General features: G+C 40.0%; 1 protein-coding gene across 5 annotated transcripts in view; it reads right to left on the bottom strand.

Moving 5' to 3' along the window:
- CTNNA2 (catenin alpha 2) overlaps positions 1 to 19,536 on the bottom strand; it is a 1,139,443-nt gene that overhangs the window by 780,701 nt on the left and 339,206 nt on the right. For all 5 annotated transcript variants that reach the window (XM_037741389.1, XM_017536690.1, XM_017536691.1 and 2 more), the window contains exon 4: positions 5,994 to 6,160. In XM_037741389.1, coding sequence (XP_037597317.1) covers positions 5,994 to 6,160 — 167 coding nt within the window. The remainder of the gene's footprint in view (positions 1 to 5,993; positions 6,161 to 19,536) is intronic.

The following is a 19,536-nucleotide window of genomic DNA, read 5'->3' as shown; positions in this document are numbered from 1 at the left end:
GACACCCTTCCATGAGCAGCTTTCCAGAAAGGGCAGATTTCTAGCAAGCTCCATTATATTGTGTGGCGCCTTAGTGACTCCTCTGTCATCAAGTGATCCAAAGCCACACTCTCCAATAACATCTGGATCTCAGCCCTGGTGGTGGTGGTGGGGGGGGGCTCCTCCCTAGAGTGCTTTATCCCAGCCCCAGGGGTAGCAGCTGCTCCTCATATCTGCCATTCCCATATTCCTTAGAGTTCTCTTCACTTCTTATGAGCGAATCCTTTGCTATTTCAAATTGCTATTAGCCTTAAGAATTCTTTAAATGTTCCCTGTTTAAATAACCATGTGGTTTTGTTCTCATCATTGGACAGAATGATTCATCCCACAACTCTTTGATGGGGCCAACTCTTTCCAGTTATCCCCAACTTTCTGCCCCCAGTTTGGACTTGAGACTCTGAGTTATTTAACCTGGGCCCAGTGACAGGTTCTAGGAAAGGAAAACCTCATTTAGTGCAATGAGTCCCAATCTTGAGACCTCCCTCTCCCAGACACATCATCCTTTCTCATGTTATCCTAAATCGTGCAACAATACAATGTGGATGAATTGATCCCATTTCCAGGTTGGGCCGAGCAAAGAGTAGGAATCCTGATTATGTTAGGTAAGAAATCAGCAAATTCTGTTGCCCCTTAAATAATTAACTCAGAGATAGGCACATGTCTGAGAGACCAATTGTGCCTAATAAGATTGTAGAACTTGGTTTTTGTTTTTTTTTTTCTATCAGGAAAGAGAATTTTCTCTTTTGTGCTATCTTTAGTCTAGGAACATGCAATCTTCAAAATGATTGGCAACTGCTTTGAGACTATGAGGCCCCCTCTAAGGGGCAACAGAGAACAGAGCCCTCAGTGAGGAGGAGAAAGAAAGAAAAATCTGGTTTTCGTCACACTTTTGCACCTTGATCAAGCCTTGCCTGAAGCTATTACCTCTGGACGTTTAATCTGGTGAGCCAAAGTACTCCTGTTTAAGAAAAACTAGGTAGAATTAGGTTTTCTGTTATTTACAAAAGAAAGCATCATAATTCTATTTTCCTTATGGGTGAGACTACTTCCTAACACGCATTGCACTCTTTGCTAATGTCCTAATGTATCCCCAGTAGCCTGTAAGGTTTTGAAGGCAGGAGCCTAGTCTCATTCACCCTTGAAGTAATACATATTGGCACAGTGTTTGGGATATAGTCAGCACCTAATAAGTAGTTCTTAAATGTATAACTGAATAAATAAACAATGAATAATGCAACGGCATGAAGCTAATACCACGAAAGCTATGACAGAAAAGATACGCTAAAAACCTGGGCCATATTTTCTGCATTTATGAGGAGAGATGAGGCTATTTTATATAATATCAGTTGACAGTTGTTATTCAAACACAAGAGTCACACTAGAACTTCAGGACTAAACAGCAGACTTGAGAAATAATAAGCTACTGAGGCTGCATGAGACTATTTGATGCTAAACTCACAAAGTCACATTTAATGTTAAGATCATCATGTCTCATCAGTGCCCCCCACCTCCACCAAAGAACAGCAGCACTAGACGTGGCCTCTAGATGTGGCCTCTGGTAGCCACTAAGGAAACTTGACCTCTTGAGAAGCTAAGGGTTGCTATTTTTCTATCTTGTTATTTCATTTTCTAAAGAGAAATTATCAAATTATCAAAAGCATCCTCATCCCAGGATCTAGCTTGAGGATGGAAAGAAGGTGACTGTTTTCTCTGACATACACATCTAGATGAGTTTATGTGTAGTACTATCGCTCATGCTAATAACTGACAATATAATCTGATTACACTAGTTCAGAGGGAAACTAATGTAATAAATAAATGTCCCTCTTCATGGTCACTGATTGACCTGCAGGATTCCTTTAAAATCCCAGGATGCCATATATCAACCTAACACACTGACAATGTGAACAGATTGCAGGTTATTCCAGGTATCTGGCTAGGAAATCATTTGCCAGCAACTTCAACAGTAAAGTTGATTATAATTCAGTATTTTTAAATGGTGTCTGAAATATAAAGGATTACCTTGGCTTTACTCAGGAACATTAAATTCTCACTTGGGTGCTAACTGGACAACAGAACTCTAAGTCACCCACTGTTCCATCACTATTCTCCTGAATTTAAAGTCATAGCAGCAGCAAAGATCTTTTGCAGTCATGTGAATCTTTAATATATTCAAAGGAGAACAAAATTTAAAGTACCACAAGTAGGCCCGGTGTGGTGGCTCAGGCCTGTAATCCCAACACTTTGGGAGGTTGAGGCGGGCAGATCATGAGGTCAGGAGTTCAAGACCAGCCTGGCCAACATAGTGAAATCCGTCGCTACTAAAAATACAAAAATTAGCTGGGCGTGGTGGTGGGTGCCTGTAGTCCCAGCTACTTGGGAGGCTGAGGCAGAAGAACTGCTTGAACTTGGGAGGTGGAGGTTGTAGTGAGCCGAGCTTGCACCACCACACTCCAGCCTAAGCAACATAGCAGGACTCTGTCTCAAAAAAAAAAAAAAAAAAAAAAATAGTACCACAATATTTGCATGATAGAACAAGTAGCATAACTTGAACACCTAATGTCTATATGTTATCTGAGAAGAACTCCTCAGTAGCCATTTAAATTTTAGCTCCTAAATAAAATTGTCAAGTAGCAGAATGCGAAGACCTATGCACTGCCAAACCACATGACCTCTGCAGGTATCCTAACCCTTTACTCATTTTTAGAGGCTGAACAACATTTGGCCATGTTTACTCAAATGACTATTCTTCATCAAACTGGCAAACTGCTGATGAAAAAACATGAATATAAGTTGCTGTGAAAATCTCCATGCAAGTTACTCAGAGATGAGAGAAATTAACATCTGGGAAGAACACACATAAAACTTTGACATATGGCCTAAAAGATAAAAGTAGAATGCGATGTGTAAGACTTAAGGTAAAAGAGACACACAGCAGTTAACACAGCAGGAGGCTGTAGTCTCACTATAAGGTATTACTCAATCTGAACCCAACTAGAAAACCAGTCTCCACTTTACTCTTATTAGAAAGCAACTGTTGCTCTTTTCTTTCTCTGATTTATCATCCAGATGGTAAAGAAACTCATTGTTTATTTTAAAAAGTCCTTGAGAAAGCGGTAAATATTTTCTAAATTGCTTCATCAAAACATGTAAAGATATTTGATATCTCCTTCATCCTGAGTTACAGAAAAACAAATAAATAGAAGCTTGCGGACAATACGTCACTTCATCAGTCCTGAGAAGATACGCTTCTGCACAAAAGAACCGACATACAACTGAGTAGAATTATGTGCTATGTTCATTTGCAATGAATTGTTGGCATGTTGTCCTTTTTTCAGGGGTGGGGGCAATAGCTCATGAAAGTAAACACTGACTGATCTGAATCCAAAGTGTGACACAAGCTACGATCAGTATTTCAGTGATGGCCCCAGAAACTGTAGTTCCTCACTTACTCCACAAGAGAGCAACATTCCACCACACCTGTTTGCTACAGACTCTGCACTCTAAGTAGAACAAATGTGTTATTTAGTCTACAATCATTTTTAATTTTACTACTGACAGTCTGACAGGACTGCTTAATATTGCTTAGTTGACCTTTCCATGATTTTGTGCTAAATCTTTTTTTTTTTTTTAATTCCCTTACTGGGCTGTGTGCAGAAGAGATTGCAATTGACTCCCCACTGGAGCAGGCTGCTGTAATCTGATGAGCCAACATCACCGGTCAAAACAGGTGGGCTGAAAGGCAGGACTGCAGGAGGCAACTGGTGCCACCCACAGCGTCATCGCTCTGGATTTATCACACTTCTCGAGTGTGGAGTGTAGGCAGTTCAGTAAGGATATTCAGCCCGTCATCACTCCCTGACAGTTGCTGACAGACCTTCCGCAGCACAGCACTGACATGTGAGATGTAAGGTTAATTTTGTTAGGTTCAGTCCTATTATTTTTTTGCTGGGGTGAAGGAAGATTGTCCTTCTCTGTAAAGGCGTATCTAAAAATATTGCCTTCGAAGACTAAGTAGGCTGTAAGGAAAAAATTAACAAAACATTTTTTCCCAAAATGCTTGAGAAGGAAGTTTTGTGTAGCTGAAAAGATGCATATAACAGAGAGGGCGGGAGGAATGACAGCCTACAAGTGTTTTGAGTCATCTTACACTCCCTACTCAGCGGCCATTGACAGAACACTCACTTTGTGCAGTTCTCTGAGATAAGTGCTTCAGAGGAATCATCCCCATTCAAACCTCCCCACAACCTCGAGGGCCGCTCTGCCGTTAGCCCCACTTGAACAGATGAGATATCTGAGATTTACCTGCTAGACTACCGCACAGCTGGCAAGTAGATGTCAAATCAAGAATAAACCTATTTAGTCTGACTCCAGCATCTAAACCATTAACTCTAGTATTGTACTGCCTTTCAACATCCTCTGAAATACGTAGTCTCTCCTCAAACTGCTCACCTCATCCAATTTCAAGAGTCTTGCCTGGATTTTCATTCCCTGAAAAATTCATAAGGAAAAAAAAAAACAAAAAGAAAACTTCCAAGCAGTTTCTTGGTGTCCCTTGTTCCTCAGGGACCTATATAGAAGCCATAAAGAGATATACTTCCTTTATGTTTATGGCTTCAGAGCTCAGGCTGCAGATGTTGGAATTTGAAGCCTTTCACGTTTTTCTAGAATTTATATATAATTTGAGAATCCTGGCTATTTTACTGGAGCCAACTTGGATAAAAGATCCCGCTCAAGGCTTTTTGACAGAGTAATTATGATTTAAGTAATTTCTTGATGATCCCTCCTACTGAACAAATCTGAGCTCAATGGTGAGGTGAGAGCAGGCTCTCATTATTCATTTTCTATCTCCCCTGGCCCTCCTCATAACCTGCCTTCACTGATAAAGAAAATAAGACAGGAAGATTGGCTGATAGAAAACATGATAATCCAGGAATGCCCAGGACTGCTGGGAAAGCAAGCAAGCGATTGGTTGGTCCTCCAAAAAGGAAAACATGGTTTGCACCTCATCATCTAAGCACTCTGCGATCAGTCCAGGGTTGGTGCCCACTGTCCAAAAATCATATTTTACTGAGTGTATAGATTAGGAATTCCCTAAGCAGGGGCTATATTCCTATGCAGCTAAGTTACATCATCTTTGCTAAAGGGTTGAACCATCCTTGTTGCAACTAGATACCAATCAGCAAATAGGAAAACAGAAAAAGGACCAGTTGTCAAGGACTGGGGAAGTAGCCTTAATCTCGATTGCATTAAAATTTGTGATGAGAGCAGGGCTTCAATTCTACTAGGAAATAAAAGAATTAGAAGAAACCATGAAAAGCAAGGCACATATAATGGTGTTCTATGGGTTAGTGGGACAAGTATGTATCCACTCAGAGAACCAATCCAGATATGTTAGATGCCGGGCTGGGTGAAACAAGATTGACTTTAGCCATGGGAAGCATGGATAGGGCCCCTTTTTGTTGCCATTATAGGGTTCAAAATCTATATATGTACAGGAGAGCAAGGCTAGAGTAGATGGCAAAATATATTCAACATGTAATCCACACTAAGGCGGGCACAGGTGATCAGCTGCTCAGCAGAGCTGACCCCAACCTGGATTACCACATGGACCAACACTGCTCTGATCCTGAGATGGGACAAAGGCAGTTCCACTCTGTCCAGGTTCTGTAGCCTAAAAGAATGTACTGTTAGAGACTCCAGGAAGTAAGGAGAAGTCTAAGCTCTCAGTTTTGAGGAGAAAAGAATAATTAAGTGAGTCTTACAAAACTTTTTGAATATATTATTGAATATAATTTTATTATTAGAAAAAGTTGGGGGTGGGCACTACCTGGGCTGGTAACCAAGTGATCTGGTGAGCAATGAAACATCTAGAGTAGACGTGAGAGCTATAATACACATGGTCAACATTGCCACCCACATAAAGAAAGTTTTGACAAGTTCTACATACGTACAATTTTCAGATGGGATAAAAGTCTCATGACATCTGCCATGTCCGCAAGGATGAGTAAGCGTGTCACTGCCGAGAGCAAAGCCCTTGCCGCCCGCACCATGGTGCCACGCTTTACCGATGAGCATGGGTCATCAGCAAACTCGGAGGAGGCGATACGCATCGTCTCACCTGGAAGACAGACACGGAGAGGCAGGTGGGTAGACAAGAGGCTTAGAGGCTGACAGTCCTAAAGATCTGTGAATGGACAATTACTGTTTTTATTGCGAAACTCCGATTACCATGTGGTATTTCTGCCACCTCTAATGCATCAAAGAGCCCTTTGTCCGTATCAGTGCATAGGGACAAGTACTGTGGACAAAACAAGGGGCTCATTTCACACTGAAGTATGAATTCATGCTTTTTACATCAATAAGGAATATCTTTAATTCCATTTGTCTAATAGTTGAGATGGATTTGCCTTGAGCTTAATCATCCTCTCTCCTCATTTGCCTTAGAACCAATGATACCAGGAAACTTACCATGCAACTCTCAGTTGAGGTACAGAGTCAATTGCTCCACAGAGAATTGAAAGTTAAGGCCTTGGCCTCATTAACACTGTACTCTTAATTGAGCTAATCAGACAGGAACACATTATAGAGGCACCCAAGATCTAATCTCCTAATCCTCTTAGTAACCTATTCTCTAATATAGAGAACATTTAGATGAGAACTAAACCAATTAAACAAATGTTTACTAAACACACACTTGTGTCAGATTCTGTGCTAGGCTCTGGAGTTACAAAGTTGACTAAGAACACCCAGGCACAAGGAGTTCACAGTCTCATGGGTAAACAGGTTGTCAACACATAATCAGAATACAGTAATTAAGTGCTGTAAGAGACAAGATTAAGAATGTAGGCAGGCTGGCACGGTGGCTCACGCTTGTAATCCCAACACTTTGGGAGGCAGAGGCAGGTGGATCACGAGGTCAGGAGTTCAAGACCAGCTTGACCAATATGGTGAAACCCTGTCTCTACCAAAAATATAAAATTTAGTTGGCCATGGTGGTGTGCACCTGTAGTCCCAGCTACTTGGGAGGCTGAGTCAGGAGAATCGCATGAACCCGGGAGGTAGAGATTGCCGTGGGCCAAGATTGTGCCACTACACTCCAGCCTGAGTGACAGAGCAAGACTATGTCTCAAAAAAATAAATAATAATAAAAGAATGTAGGCAATGGAGAGGGGAGAGGTATTTGCTCATTTAGTGTGAGATGTGAGACTGGGGGGAAGTTGACCACTTTAGTGGGATGCAAAAAAGCAAGAGGTGTTCACCAGGGAAGCAACGGTGGGGAGCGCATCTCAGGCAGCATGTACACTTCATGGCTTTGAATCTGGAGCCCCATGCTAAGTATAGAGACTGCAGTTCTCTGGAAGGCCCCATGAGGAAGGGGGCTGGAGAGAGGCGGTAATGCCTGGAACACCATGTAAGAGGTTTGGATTGTATCCACAGCAGGGTGGGAAGTGACATTAATAGATTTTTATTTTTGGAAGATTGTTTTAGTCATATTACATAAAATAAACTGGAGGGGAAAAGACCAGGACAGAGAAATCAGTTAATAGGGTGAATGCAGTTTTAGTCTGAGAGAGCCGTGGTGAGAGTCTGGACCAAGGAAATGGGAGAGGGAGTATGAAATGCATCTGTGTGACACAACCAGCCGATCTAAGGGCTCATTAGATGTGAAGACCAGACAAAAGGTTCAAGCTGATGTTGAGGGCTGACACAATACCAGAGTCAGGTATATATTTGCACCAAGGGACCCCGGGAGTGGGAAACAGAGATAATTAACAAGGATTGAGGCTGATACCAAATCAGCGGGTGGATATCCACTTGGGGAAGTGAAAACTGTGAGAAAGCATAAATGGAGCTTCATATAGCAGAGTATACACAGAGGCGTAAAAGCATCAATAAACTTGAAAAGTACAGTTAATATAACAGATTTACAAACTCATGAGCAAACAATTTATTCAATTTTTATAGTAATGATTACTATCCACCTACTAAGCAAAATCTAGCACATTTAAATAAAGCCAATAATAGCATGGAAAGTCTGTGCATCTTGTAACTAATCCTAAGTTATAAGAAAAAATTAAAAAACACCTCTTACCATTTTATAGGCCGATCTAGAATATAAAGTCATTCTCTCAGCAAGTGTGATAGCTATTTAAACCCTCACAGTGATACTTTTTATACTTCGGAATGTGTGCATGTAGGGAAATATATTTCACTGTTGGATTTTTAAAAAGAGGCTACCATCTACAATAGCATTTTATATTGCTAACCAATTTAGCCTTTTTTGTCTAGGCACAAATAGCGTGATATATAACATCAGCATGGGAGAAACTAAAAAATGCATTACTCTAGTGTCACAATGATGAATTTTAAAAATCCAAGTGTCCCACCCTTGCCACAGGGTTACATAAATCTCCTCCTCTTGCCCCTATTCCTCCCAAATAAAGAGAGTCATTGGCAAGTATCTGTGTGGTAGGAGGAAGAAAGCTACCTTTTCCCCACTTTATACAGTGCAACTAGAAAGAACATTATACGCTAAGGTAAATCCAACAAACTATTGAGAAAGGCACCACAAGCAGAGCTAGACAAATTTGTCTAAGGTATTCACAGACTAGCCAGCTACTGTTGAAATAGACCCATTTATTCAAGGGAAAGTGAGATGTATTGTGTACATGAAACCAGGTAGCTACATGGTTGATCCCAGTTCCTGGAGGTTAAATTGGTGTGAGCCCTGGCAAGGCTAAGAGTAAGTTACTCAGGTAGGGCTACCCGTAGAACAGAGAGCCCCAGGAGGAGAGGCCAGTCACACCCCTTCCCTGCAGGTGGAGCTTGCGCATTACTTGAGGAACCATGCCTAATCCAATGGATTTTCAAGTTGAGATTGAACATTCAGAATGAACCAACATCATTCCAGAAGACATGCCAGAACGAGGGGCTCCGGAGGGCCCAAAACGACTCCTTCCATCTGTCTTAGGGGTACCAGCAGGCATCTGGCAGAAGGGTAGTGGCACTTCACGCAGATGCCAGCCATCTGGTCAGCAATACTGCTTCGAAGCTGATGGGTGACACCTGTCAGAGCTCTCAGGTAGAGCTAATCAACCTGGGGCCCACAGCAAGCACTCCAGGAGTGGCTCGGCAGATGTCCATGAGAGGGAGACAGAGAAGACAGTCAGAGAGAGAAAAAGAGAGAGAGAGACCCACGTTAGAAAATGTCATCTGCCTTCCTGGATGGAAAACTCATACTAAATTCTGAGATTATTCTAAGATAAACAGAAGATGATTTCATTTCATGTAAATTAAAACTAAAAGCTAATTTTAAGCAGATACAAATGATTTCGCATTAAGGTTTCCAAAGGAAAGGCAACCTCAAATCAGCTATAATTTTAATATGTCTTACATCCCAGCAGCTTTAGCATTACTGAATCAAGCTGATAAGTTTATCAAGATAAAATTAGCTACTTTCCCAAGAATGTGGAGAAAATTGCTTTTTCTATAAGATTGACATATTTACTTAAGAAACAGCATGCATGTGTAAGAGGGAAATGGAGCGGTGAAGAGGGGGTGAAGAGATCTGCCTGCTTCTTTTATATACATTCTTGTTCAGTCTCATGTACTTGATGATAGACCTAACCCAGAGCAGCATTTCTACGGTAAAGCCTTTGATGTCCTCAAGCCACTACTACCTGCTGAAAAGAAGAAAAATTAACATTACCGAATAAGTGACCAAGCACATGTATGTAGTGCTGCTGTATAAACGCTTATTATATAAGTATTGTTCTTAATGTAACTCATGGATGAAAAAGGATAAACAAAATCACATTGACCTGGGTTCAGATCCCGACTCGACCCCAACTATTACCAAATATGTCAGCTAATGCTTACTCAACCTCTGTGTTTCGGTCTTGCCAGCTGTAAAATGACGGTGAAAATAATGATAGCCAGCTCACAAATGGCCATGAGAGTTAAAATTAGAGATGATGCATTCAAAGCACCCAGCATAGGGCCTTGCCCATAAAGGGTGATCATTATTCATCAATACCACTACCATCACCACCACCTCAATCCTCCAGAAACGCGATAAGAAGAATTGGTGAACTCCTGGCTACAGGTTTAAAAGCGTATATTTTGGTTGGTTTCACTTCTTGAGTTTCTTCCTTAGAAACAAGAAAACATATGCTCAATAAAAGTACTTACTGTTTGAAGATACAATATATACAAAAAAAAGGTGCTTGGCTTTTAAATCAGTGCTTATTCTGGTTCCTAGGCTACCCCTAATGGGGATGAATACATAATTGTGCATCAGCTTGAGGTAAGATCAACTCGAATGTGCAATGATGCAGGCCAGTAATAATAAATACAAGAAAAGGATGGCATGGGCCAGGCACAATGCCTCATGCCTGTAATCTCAGCACTTTGGGAGGCCAACGTGGGCAGATCACCAGACGTCGGGAATTTGAGACCAGGCTGACCAACATGGAGAAACCCCGTCTCTACTGAAAATACAAAATTAGCCCGGTGTGGTGGCACATGCCTTTAATCCCAGCTACTCAGGAGACTGAGGCAGAATAATAGCTTGAACCCGGGAGGCAGAGGTTGCAGTGAGCCGAGATCACACCATTGCACTCCAGCCTGGGCAACAAGAGCAAAACTCTACCTTACAAAAAAAGAAAGAAGGAAAGAAAGAAAAGAAAGGAAGGCAAGGAAGGAAGGAAGAAAGAAAGAGATGGCATGTGGAAGACAAAGCCTTAGGAACAGAAAAGTCAGGTAGGAAGCAGGACATGAACCAAAATGGCACAGATATCCTGTGGCTCATTCCTCAAAGGATGGGCCTGCACACAAGGTCAGCACTCTTTAAATTCCTGACAACTGAACTACTGAAAAACTGTGAGACGCAAGGAAAAAGGTGTAGTAAAAATGCAGATTGAAAGAGTGTTGGGTGAAGAAAATGAAAACCTCAGAATCATTGATGGTCTCAGAGGATGAAGAGGATTTAACTCATTTTTTCTTCCAGCCTGGTCAACATCATGAGACCCTATCTCTATAAAAAACTGTAAACATCTAATTGCCAGGGCAGTCCCTGCTACTCTAGAGGCTGAGGCAGAAGGATGACTTAGGCACAGGAGTTTGAGGCTGCAGTGAGCTGTCATTGCACCACTGCACTCCAGCTTGTGTGACAGAGTGAGACCTACTTCAAAAACAAAACAAGGTGCGGTGGCTCACACCCGTAATCCCAGCACTTTGGGAGGCCGAGGCAGATGGATCATCTGAGGTCAGAAGTTCGAGACTAGCCTAGCCAACATGATGAAACCATGTCTCTACTAAAAATACAAAAAATTAGCCGAGCGTGGTGGTGGTGCCTGTAGTCCCAGCTACTTGGGAGGCTGAGGCAGGAGAATCACTTGAACCCGGGAGGCGGAGGTTGCAGCAAGCCAAGATTTCACCATTGCACTCCAGCCTGGGCAACAAGAGTGAAGCTCCATCTCAAAAAACAACAAACAACAAAACAAAACAATGCATTTCCTACACCTTGCATAGTAATTTACGTTGTCAAAATTTTTGTTATAAAATAATTATGTGTAGTAATTTACGTTGTCAAAATTTTTGTTATAAAATAATTATGTGCTCCTTAAGAAAANAAAAAAAAAAAAAAAAAAAAAAAAAAAAAAAAAAACACAATTAAAAAAGCCAAATGAGAATTTACATCATAATAACCAAGGATAATCACCAGGGACCAACTGATGAGCTAGCATCTAGAAAGTTCTACATACCTATATTTTTAAACAGTAGTTTTCACATGTAATAGCTACAGCTGCATATCATCTTTTGTCTAAATGCATAATTCTCCTTTGTCTAATTACATGAATTATCCAACATATACTGATAGTTCATGTCTTTTATATTTCGCCCTGTATTACAGAATTCTTAGAAAAAATGAGGGAAGGCTGAGTGTGGTGGCTCACACCTGTAATTTCAGCACTTTGGGAGGCTGAGGTGGGCAGATCATTTGAGGACAGGAGTTTGTCGCCCAGCCTGGTCAACATGGTGAAACCCTCTCTCTACTAAAAATACAAAAATTAGCCAAGCGTGATGGTGGGAATCTGAAATCCCAGCTACTTGGGAGGCTGAGGCAGGAGAATCGCTTGAGCCTGGGAGGTTGCAGTGAGCAGATATCACGCCACTTCACTCCAGCCTGGTGACAGAGTGAAACTCCGTCTCAAAAAAAAAAAGAAAAAGATGAGAAAAAGAGCAAAAAATTCCAATCCTTGTAACCACAGTTTGTTCCCTCTTTGTGCTAACCTACACCTACCTAACAAACTCTTTTACATGTATTTTCCTTTAAGTACCAATCTTAAAGGATTCTGAAGAATGGATACTGTAAAGCAATGCAGGAACTAAAATGTGTTTTTAGAGAAGAAGGCAACATTAGTGAGGGAACCTGATCATGGGTTCCCAAAACCTTAACCAGCTCTGCAACTCAAACTATGCGTCCTGATTGAGCTCATACACGTACAGAGACTGTGAAGGAAAATGCATAACAGAATTTTAAAATGGGAATTCAGTTGACAATGGCCAACTTCAGAACATTTTATCATTTTGATTATTTCGTAGAGTCTGGAAGGCAATGTGATACTTGAAAACCACTTACGGGTCTGGTTAGCTAAATTTCAAAGCAAGGTGGGAAAATACTTATCTTCATCTGAGACAAAACCAGCTTAAACGGTAAATGAATGGCCAGGGTGGACAACACCACAGAAATTACAAGGTCACCACAGGAGATCTTGATGCATTCCACTACGCCTCTTGGCCCCTTTTCTTGGAAGAAATAAGTGAATGGTTCTCTGATAAAAATCATGCAGAGTTGGACAATGTGTTGAAAAGATGAGGTAATCAGGTATCGATCTGGCTAAGGACCTCTGCACTAATGACATTTGCACACATAGGAATGTCCTCTGCTGGGGACATCCATGGTTCCAGCAGCAAAGGGGTAGTTCTGCAGGGTGATCCAAGATTCCTTCCACTTTAGGATTTTATTCGGCTATATTTATTTGGACTTAATATTTTAGCATGTAACTCTCTCATCTGTAATAAGAACAGCTCTATTTTTAAGAGCTCACAATGTGCCAAATTCTGTTCAAAGAGCTTAACCTGTATCAACTCTTTTTCTGCTGAAGAAAAAACTGGTGAAGGAAGTGCTCTCATTGTCACCCTTTTTATCTGAGGAAACTGAACACAGAAAAGGAAGATTATTTGCCCAAGGTCAAACAGATGGTAAGTGGTGAAGGAGGCATTCAAAATCTGTCTGGCTCTGCAGTCTATCCTCTTAAAAACAGTGCTTTAGAAATGTCTTTATTTTAACATCCTGTTTACTGTATGAAAATTATTTGTTTACATCTGTCGGTCTGTGCCTGGATTAGGAGTTGAACACTAGTAAATTATTTTATTCAGTTTGCAGAGTATTGGAAGGAATGAAGGAAGGAAGGATGGGAGGGAGGGAGGGAGGAAGGCAGGGGGGGAGGAAAGGGAAAGGGAGGGAAGGAGAAAGGGAGAAACAAAGGGAGAGAGAAATAGATGGAAGGAGGGAGGGACGAAGGAAGAAAGGAAGGGAGTAGGGGAAGGATGGAGGAAGGGAGGGTAAAAGGGAGGGAGGGAAGGAGCAAGGACCTAAAACAGAGGCATTTCTCCAATTATTCCCAGGCCCCACCATTCCTTACTGTCATATGTTAGGGATGATTCATGACTGCTTGTGCATGTATGCATTTGAGTTTTCAACACCTTCCTTGGCCTGTAAGCTTGGTCAGTGTAGGAATCATAATTGTAGCACATTAATTTTTTAAATCCTAACACCTCACATCGTTTGTCAAGGTCTATTCCCTCAAGGAGCGCTGTAGGGAGGAGGAAGGGAAGGCGTGCCTGACACTTTACATTTTGAACCATATTAAATTGATATTGAAGCAGAAAGAAAAGGCAAATGAAATCCCAGATGCTATAAACCCTACGATAATACGATTGAAATCTTTTCTTCGTTTTCATTTTTGAGCTTGTTTCGTTGGATTTGTAAGTTTAGAAAGCACCAAGGAAACCACAACATTTGCTACAGCAAAGTGCTAGTGAGAGGAGCAACTCCTCTGCTTCTCCTCTGTTTTGCCCATGTAGGCCTTTGCTAGCAAGAAGGAAAATGTCTTAACACTTTTCTGGATACTATCAAGGATGTGGGAGAGCTATGCATGCATTTCACCCCAGGGTGGCTATGACTCAAATCTATGATTGGGGAAAAGGTCAACAATCAACAATCAGAATTTTTCTCTAAGGCTTAGGGATGCTGAAGTCCTGTCTTTTCTCAAGCGGAATCTGCATTAAAATAAGCTACCTCATGCAGACACTTCAAGCACTAAGCAGTTACAGCAGTGTTTGGTACTATTCAGGTCCCGTTATAAATAATAGTAATAATAATAATAATAATATTTGTCCTAAATAAGCAGTATTCAGAAGAAAGCCTTACCTGCTTATTTTTAAAAACCCTATCATGCAAGCCATGCCAAAACTATGTAAATATTATAAAATGAGAAGGTACCTCCTCAGTCATCATTTTAGCACCTCCTTCTCATCTTACACATAAAGACACAGAAGCCCAAGTGCACAGGTCAAGTGGTTGGTGGGGGCCAGTATCCCTGTCTCCTGACCTCCCACTCAGGGACTTTGGTCTCAGTCCCATTGTTGCTGTGAGACCAACAAAGCCCAATGTGACACCAGCAAATCAAACCTTCCTCACCCAACAAAATCCCACTGTAGCCACATGTCTCTGTTACAGCCCTAATTCAGTGGCAAGAGCAGCTCAAAAGACAAATGCATGTCCTCATTTGGTCAGTGTGCTTTCCCAAGGTAGATAATTGAGTCTTTTTGAATGGAATTTTCGCCCTATCAAGGTATGTTCAGTATGCAAAAGTACTAGAAATGCCAGTAACTAATGATTAAGTATATTGAATGTTATGAGCTATTAAACATCGTTAGAGACAGTAATGCGCCACCTTGCAGAAGGCACAGATCATTAAGCGTATGGATTCTAATTATTTCAGCTGTAGCCTTTTCCTGGGTTGGGAGGAGAGGGTATAGGGTAATTTTACATTGTTGTTGCCAGAAAGATTATGAAGCTGCAATATGGCATGCTTCACAAATGAGACCTTTGCATGGACCTGTTAAATGTAGCAACAGCCACATTCCATCAAAAGGTCATTATTGTTTTGGGCTTGAATGCAATAGAAGACTATAAATTAGGAAATGTTAAAGAGTGATAATTTAAGCTTAAAAGAAAAATGGAATATAGAGCATCAATAGTGAACTCTGTTTTGTTCAATATTTTTATATATAAAGAGAAAATAAATTGATGAAATGTAAATTTCATTGTGTAATACATGTATTTCTGAAATAAGGACACTATAGCAAATATATGCTAAAGAAAACCTATTATAAGTTATCTTCTAAAGTATATAAGCAGCCAGTAAATTCATTTTTGTATAAACCCCAAATTTCAATATGTAAGTCAAGTCTCTCTATAAAAAGCATGCTGCTGATTTATTTATATTCTTAAGTCAATAAATGTTTCTATTGATCAGTACCTGCATTCTCCCACAACCATGACACAAATCAAAACGCACTGAAATGTCAGTAGCCTGCTACAGTACTTGGTACTTGAAGTGTGACTTCAAAAACCTTCCAATGTTATAAAGGAAACAAGAATCAATGCCACAACTTCCATCTAGACCAGGCAAACAGAGATAACACAGGCATCAAACATACTAGCATCTAATTCTGAATCAAAGAGACAGCAGCATTCAGGTTCAACATCTTGACATGCATATGCAGAGGACATCTTGATTTCCTCATGCTCTTTAAGATACTTTACAAGGAAATGCAGAGTACAGAGGATGGACTTAATGCCCAAATTCCAAAATTTAACAATACCTTGGAGGGTATCATGCAGATAAAATTTAACAGACGCAAAATCCAGGTACAACCTCTAGGACAAATAGCCCTCTGTCTTTCTAGGAAACCATTCCAATTTGTGATAGCTTTAATTGTTAACATTTTTTTTTCTTCTATCTGGTCTTTGATATGCTCTTCTGAACCACACATAAAAATATAAGCTTCTGTTCTATAGGGTAGATCTTGAGAACTCTGTTTAAATGTCTTTTAAGAAGTGAAATGTCAAGATGAATGCTCTTTAGCCATTGCCTGAGAACTAATGCTGAAGTTGCATTATATAAAAGAACAACTGACATTAAAAAATAAACAACTCTCTCCAGGTTTCTAAATATTAAAAATCTACTACCTAATCATTCAAGTCAAGATAATTTGTTTGTTCTTCCACTACTTTTTGAACCAGTTAACAGTGTAAGTATAAAAATGTACTTCTAATCTACTTTGGAAGGAATAGATCTGGTTTCTAGCTTGTTATAAAAACAATTAAGATAGTCACAAATCACTCTGAGCTATTTCAGAATCTAAATTACTACATATATTTGAAACACATTAACTGTGAGCTCATTGGTGGAATTCAATGCCTGAATTTCAGAAAATAACTGTCAAAAACCTTTAAATGCTTTCTCAAGCTCAAATAATCAGCTAAAGGCAGAGTCCAGACCAGAAGCTGGGTCTCTCAACTCTGAGCTTTGTATTTGCTTCAGTTCCATACACTTTGGGGGAATCATTCTGTTTCTGATATAGTTTCACAAATTTACAACTGACTGTCCCCAAGTTAGTCCACATAATTGAAGCTTTCGTATATCAGTTTGGATGTCTTGATACCCTGCATATGTGTATGTATTTGTAAGTTATTATGGCATCTCCAAATTTTCATTAGTAAAACTGAATAATACTTGAACAATACCTGCATCACTGATTTCATATTAACTAAAACATAAATGCATAGAAAAGCAAATGAGAAGTATAAAAGGCACATTTTATAATTCGCATCTTATAGACTACAGCTAAATAAACTAGGCTTGAAATTGCTACACAGTAAAATAACAAGTCAACCTAGCATTTTCTGAAGTAGTCTTTGGCTAAACAAAGCACAGGAACAATTCTCATAATGAGAAAAGTTGATTAAAGATAGAAAACCCTACCACATATTTCAAAATTAGAAAAAAAAATGTTCCAAGTAATTGGTATCATGAACATGGTAAATGATGCTATAAAATTACAGCTCAATTAAGTTATATTTTAAAATGCAACATGGGGAAAACTGATTTTCTTCACTGGTTTGTGAGTGAATAAACTAGAATGATCAATTTTAGGATTTAAATGGTTTAACTTTTCATTTCTGACCTATCACTGATTTTCCATTCTTCACAGAGAAATGGCAGTTTCTTAAATATGATTATAGCCACCAGGCCTCTTTACTAACCTGTGACAGTGCCCATGTCACCACCATTCTGGTTCCTACATTAAGAGGATTTAAAGAGGACATAACATTTAAATGAACATCAGTCTGTAAACTATAATAAAACACGGCTAACAAAAAAATATATTTGTGCAGCAAGATGATCTGAGAATGGGTAATGAACAAAATTGATTTAAGGTAACTCAAAACCCTAAATCCAAAAAGACAAACTGCCAAAATGTGCTAATCAAAGCTTTCTTCACTCTCGTGATCAATAGCTTGTCACTAGGGTCATGATGAATCTCAGATGGGCTTCTCTCCTTCCAAATCAAAAGTACATTTTTAAAATAAGTGAAATAAAGTTAAAACAAACATCAACCCTGAAAGGGAAAAATGTTCCAACATCCTGACATGCAGCCTTAAGGGTAAGGGAAATTTGGGAGATTTGGACAGGAGGTGACATCTGGTCCCTACTCCCTTAGTTTGCAGCACTGATGGTGTCACCATATCTATAAATGTGTGCTTGTATACAAAGTATATAAAAAAGCACATATCATTTTTTTTCATTCTTTTATTTATTCAGTAAGGATTTATTAAGCACTTGCTATGTTGTAGAAACTTTCTAGGTCCTAGATATTCAAGATGAAGTCACAGTTTCTGCCCACTACTTACTTCTAATTTGATGGTTCTGAAAGACTCACTAACAAGAATCACCTGCAGAATAACTATAATGTCCACTAAGTGGACATTTAGAAATTAAATAAAACAGGTGCGCTTAAGGAGTTGGGAATTATGAGTATATGGGAGGTATTTAGCGATAATTAAAGGTAAGAGTGCATATATATATATACACACACACACACACACACACACACACAAATATGTACACACAATGTATACACATAGACACACAAATATATACCTCTGCGTGTGAGCGTGTGTGTGGTTTTTTTTCTCTCTTTATCCCTCCAATGGCAGCTTTTAATCATGACTTTGAGAGAAGGCAGAGATTAGTCACACACAGCCCATTCCCCACCCACATTCCTGGCTAGATTTCTAAAAGACAAAGCATACAGATGAAAATGTTCCAGGAAAATACACTGCTGATCATGAAAGAGTCCTTTGGCCTCATATTGAGCAAGCCTGAGTCAATAGTTCAAATCCTCTCTAACCTCCTAACATTAAGACTTAAATAAAAGGTGGGTTTTATGTGTCAAAGGTCCCTCTCTGTTGGGCCCCATTTTATTTCTAACAACATTTCTGAGGCCAAGGGGCCCCAACTCATTACACACCAGTTGCATGAAGTTGGAGGGAAATGTACAGCCATAAACGAAAGAATGAAGATTACAGGAAGTCAGTGAATTTTAACTTTCTGTCTCCTGCTACTGGAAATGTGACCCACTCACTGAGTCAAAATAATGTAGAGTATCCAAACTGTTAGGAAATATTGACAAAATTATTTATTTCAAAGCGAGTTAAAGTTTCAGATAATATGTTCCATATGGTTTTCTTCAACCTCCAGACATAATTCTTATGAAGTACATCAAAATATAAAGCAGGGGCCCGGGAACAGTGGCTCACACCTGTGATCCCAGCAATTTGGGAGGCTGAGATGGGTGGATCACGAGGTCAGGAGTTCGAGACCAGCCCGACCAACATGGTGAAACCCCGTCTCTACTAAAAATACAAAAAAAAAAAAAAATTAGCCGGGTGTGGTGGCACACACCTATAATCCCATCTACTCAGGAGGCTGAGGCAGGAGAATCACTTGAACCCAGCAGGCGGAGGTTGCAGTGAACTGAGATTGTGCCACTGCACCACTCCAGCCAGGGTGACACAGTGAAACTCTGTCTCAAATACATACACACCTATACACATATACATATATATGGATATATATATAAAGGAGGAGCCTATTGTTAAACAGAGTAAGTAGAATCAATTTTTCCTGTATTTTCAGATTTTTGGATTTTCTTTGGTGTATTAACAATTAAATCTGGACTCATTCTGAGATTATCTTGGCAGTCTCAAGGTCTTCCTGCCTCTTGCAGGCTGCTTCCAAGAAAAGGGAGCCCCACTCTGTGCTTCTTAGTGTTAATTTCCTTTAAAGGAAAAGT

This window comes from Cebus imitator, unplaced genomic scaffold (genome assembly GCF_001604975.1).
Source record: "Cebus imitator isolate Cc_AM_T3 unplaced genomic scaffold, Cebus_imitator-1.0 Scaffold100, whole genome shotgun sequence".
Taxonomy (NCBI): Eukaryota; Metazoa; Chordata; class Mammalia; order Primates; family Cebidae; genus Cebus; species Cebus imitator.
Note: the sequence above shows the minus strand (reverse complement) of the source record. Positions and strands in the feature narration are given on the sequence as shown.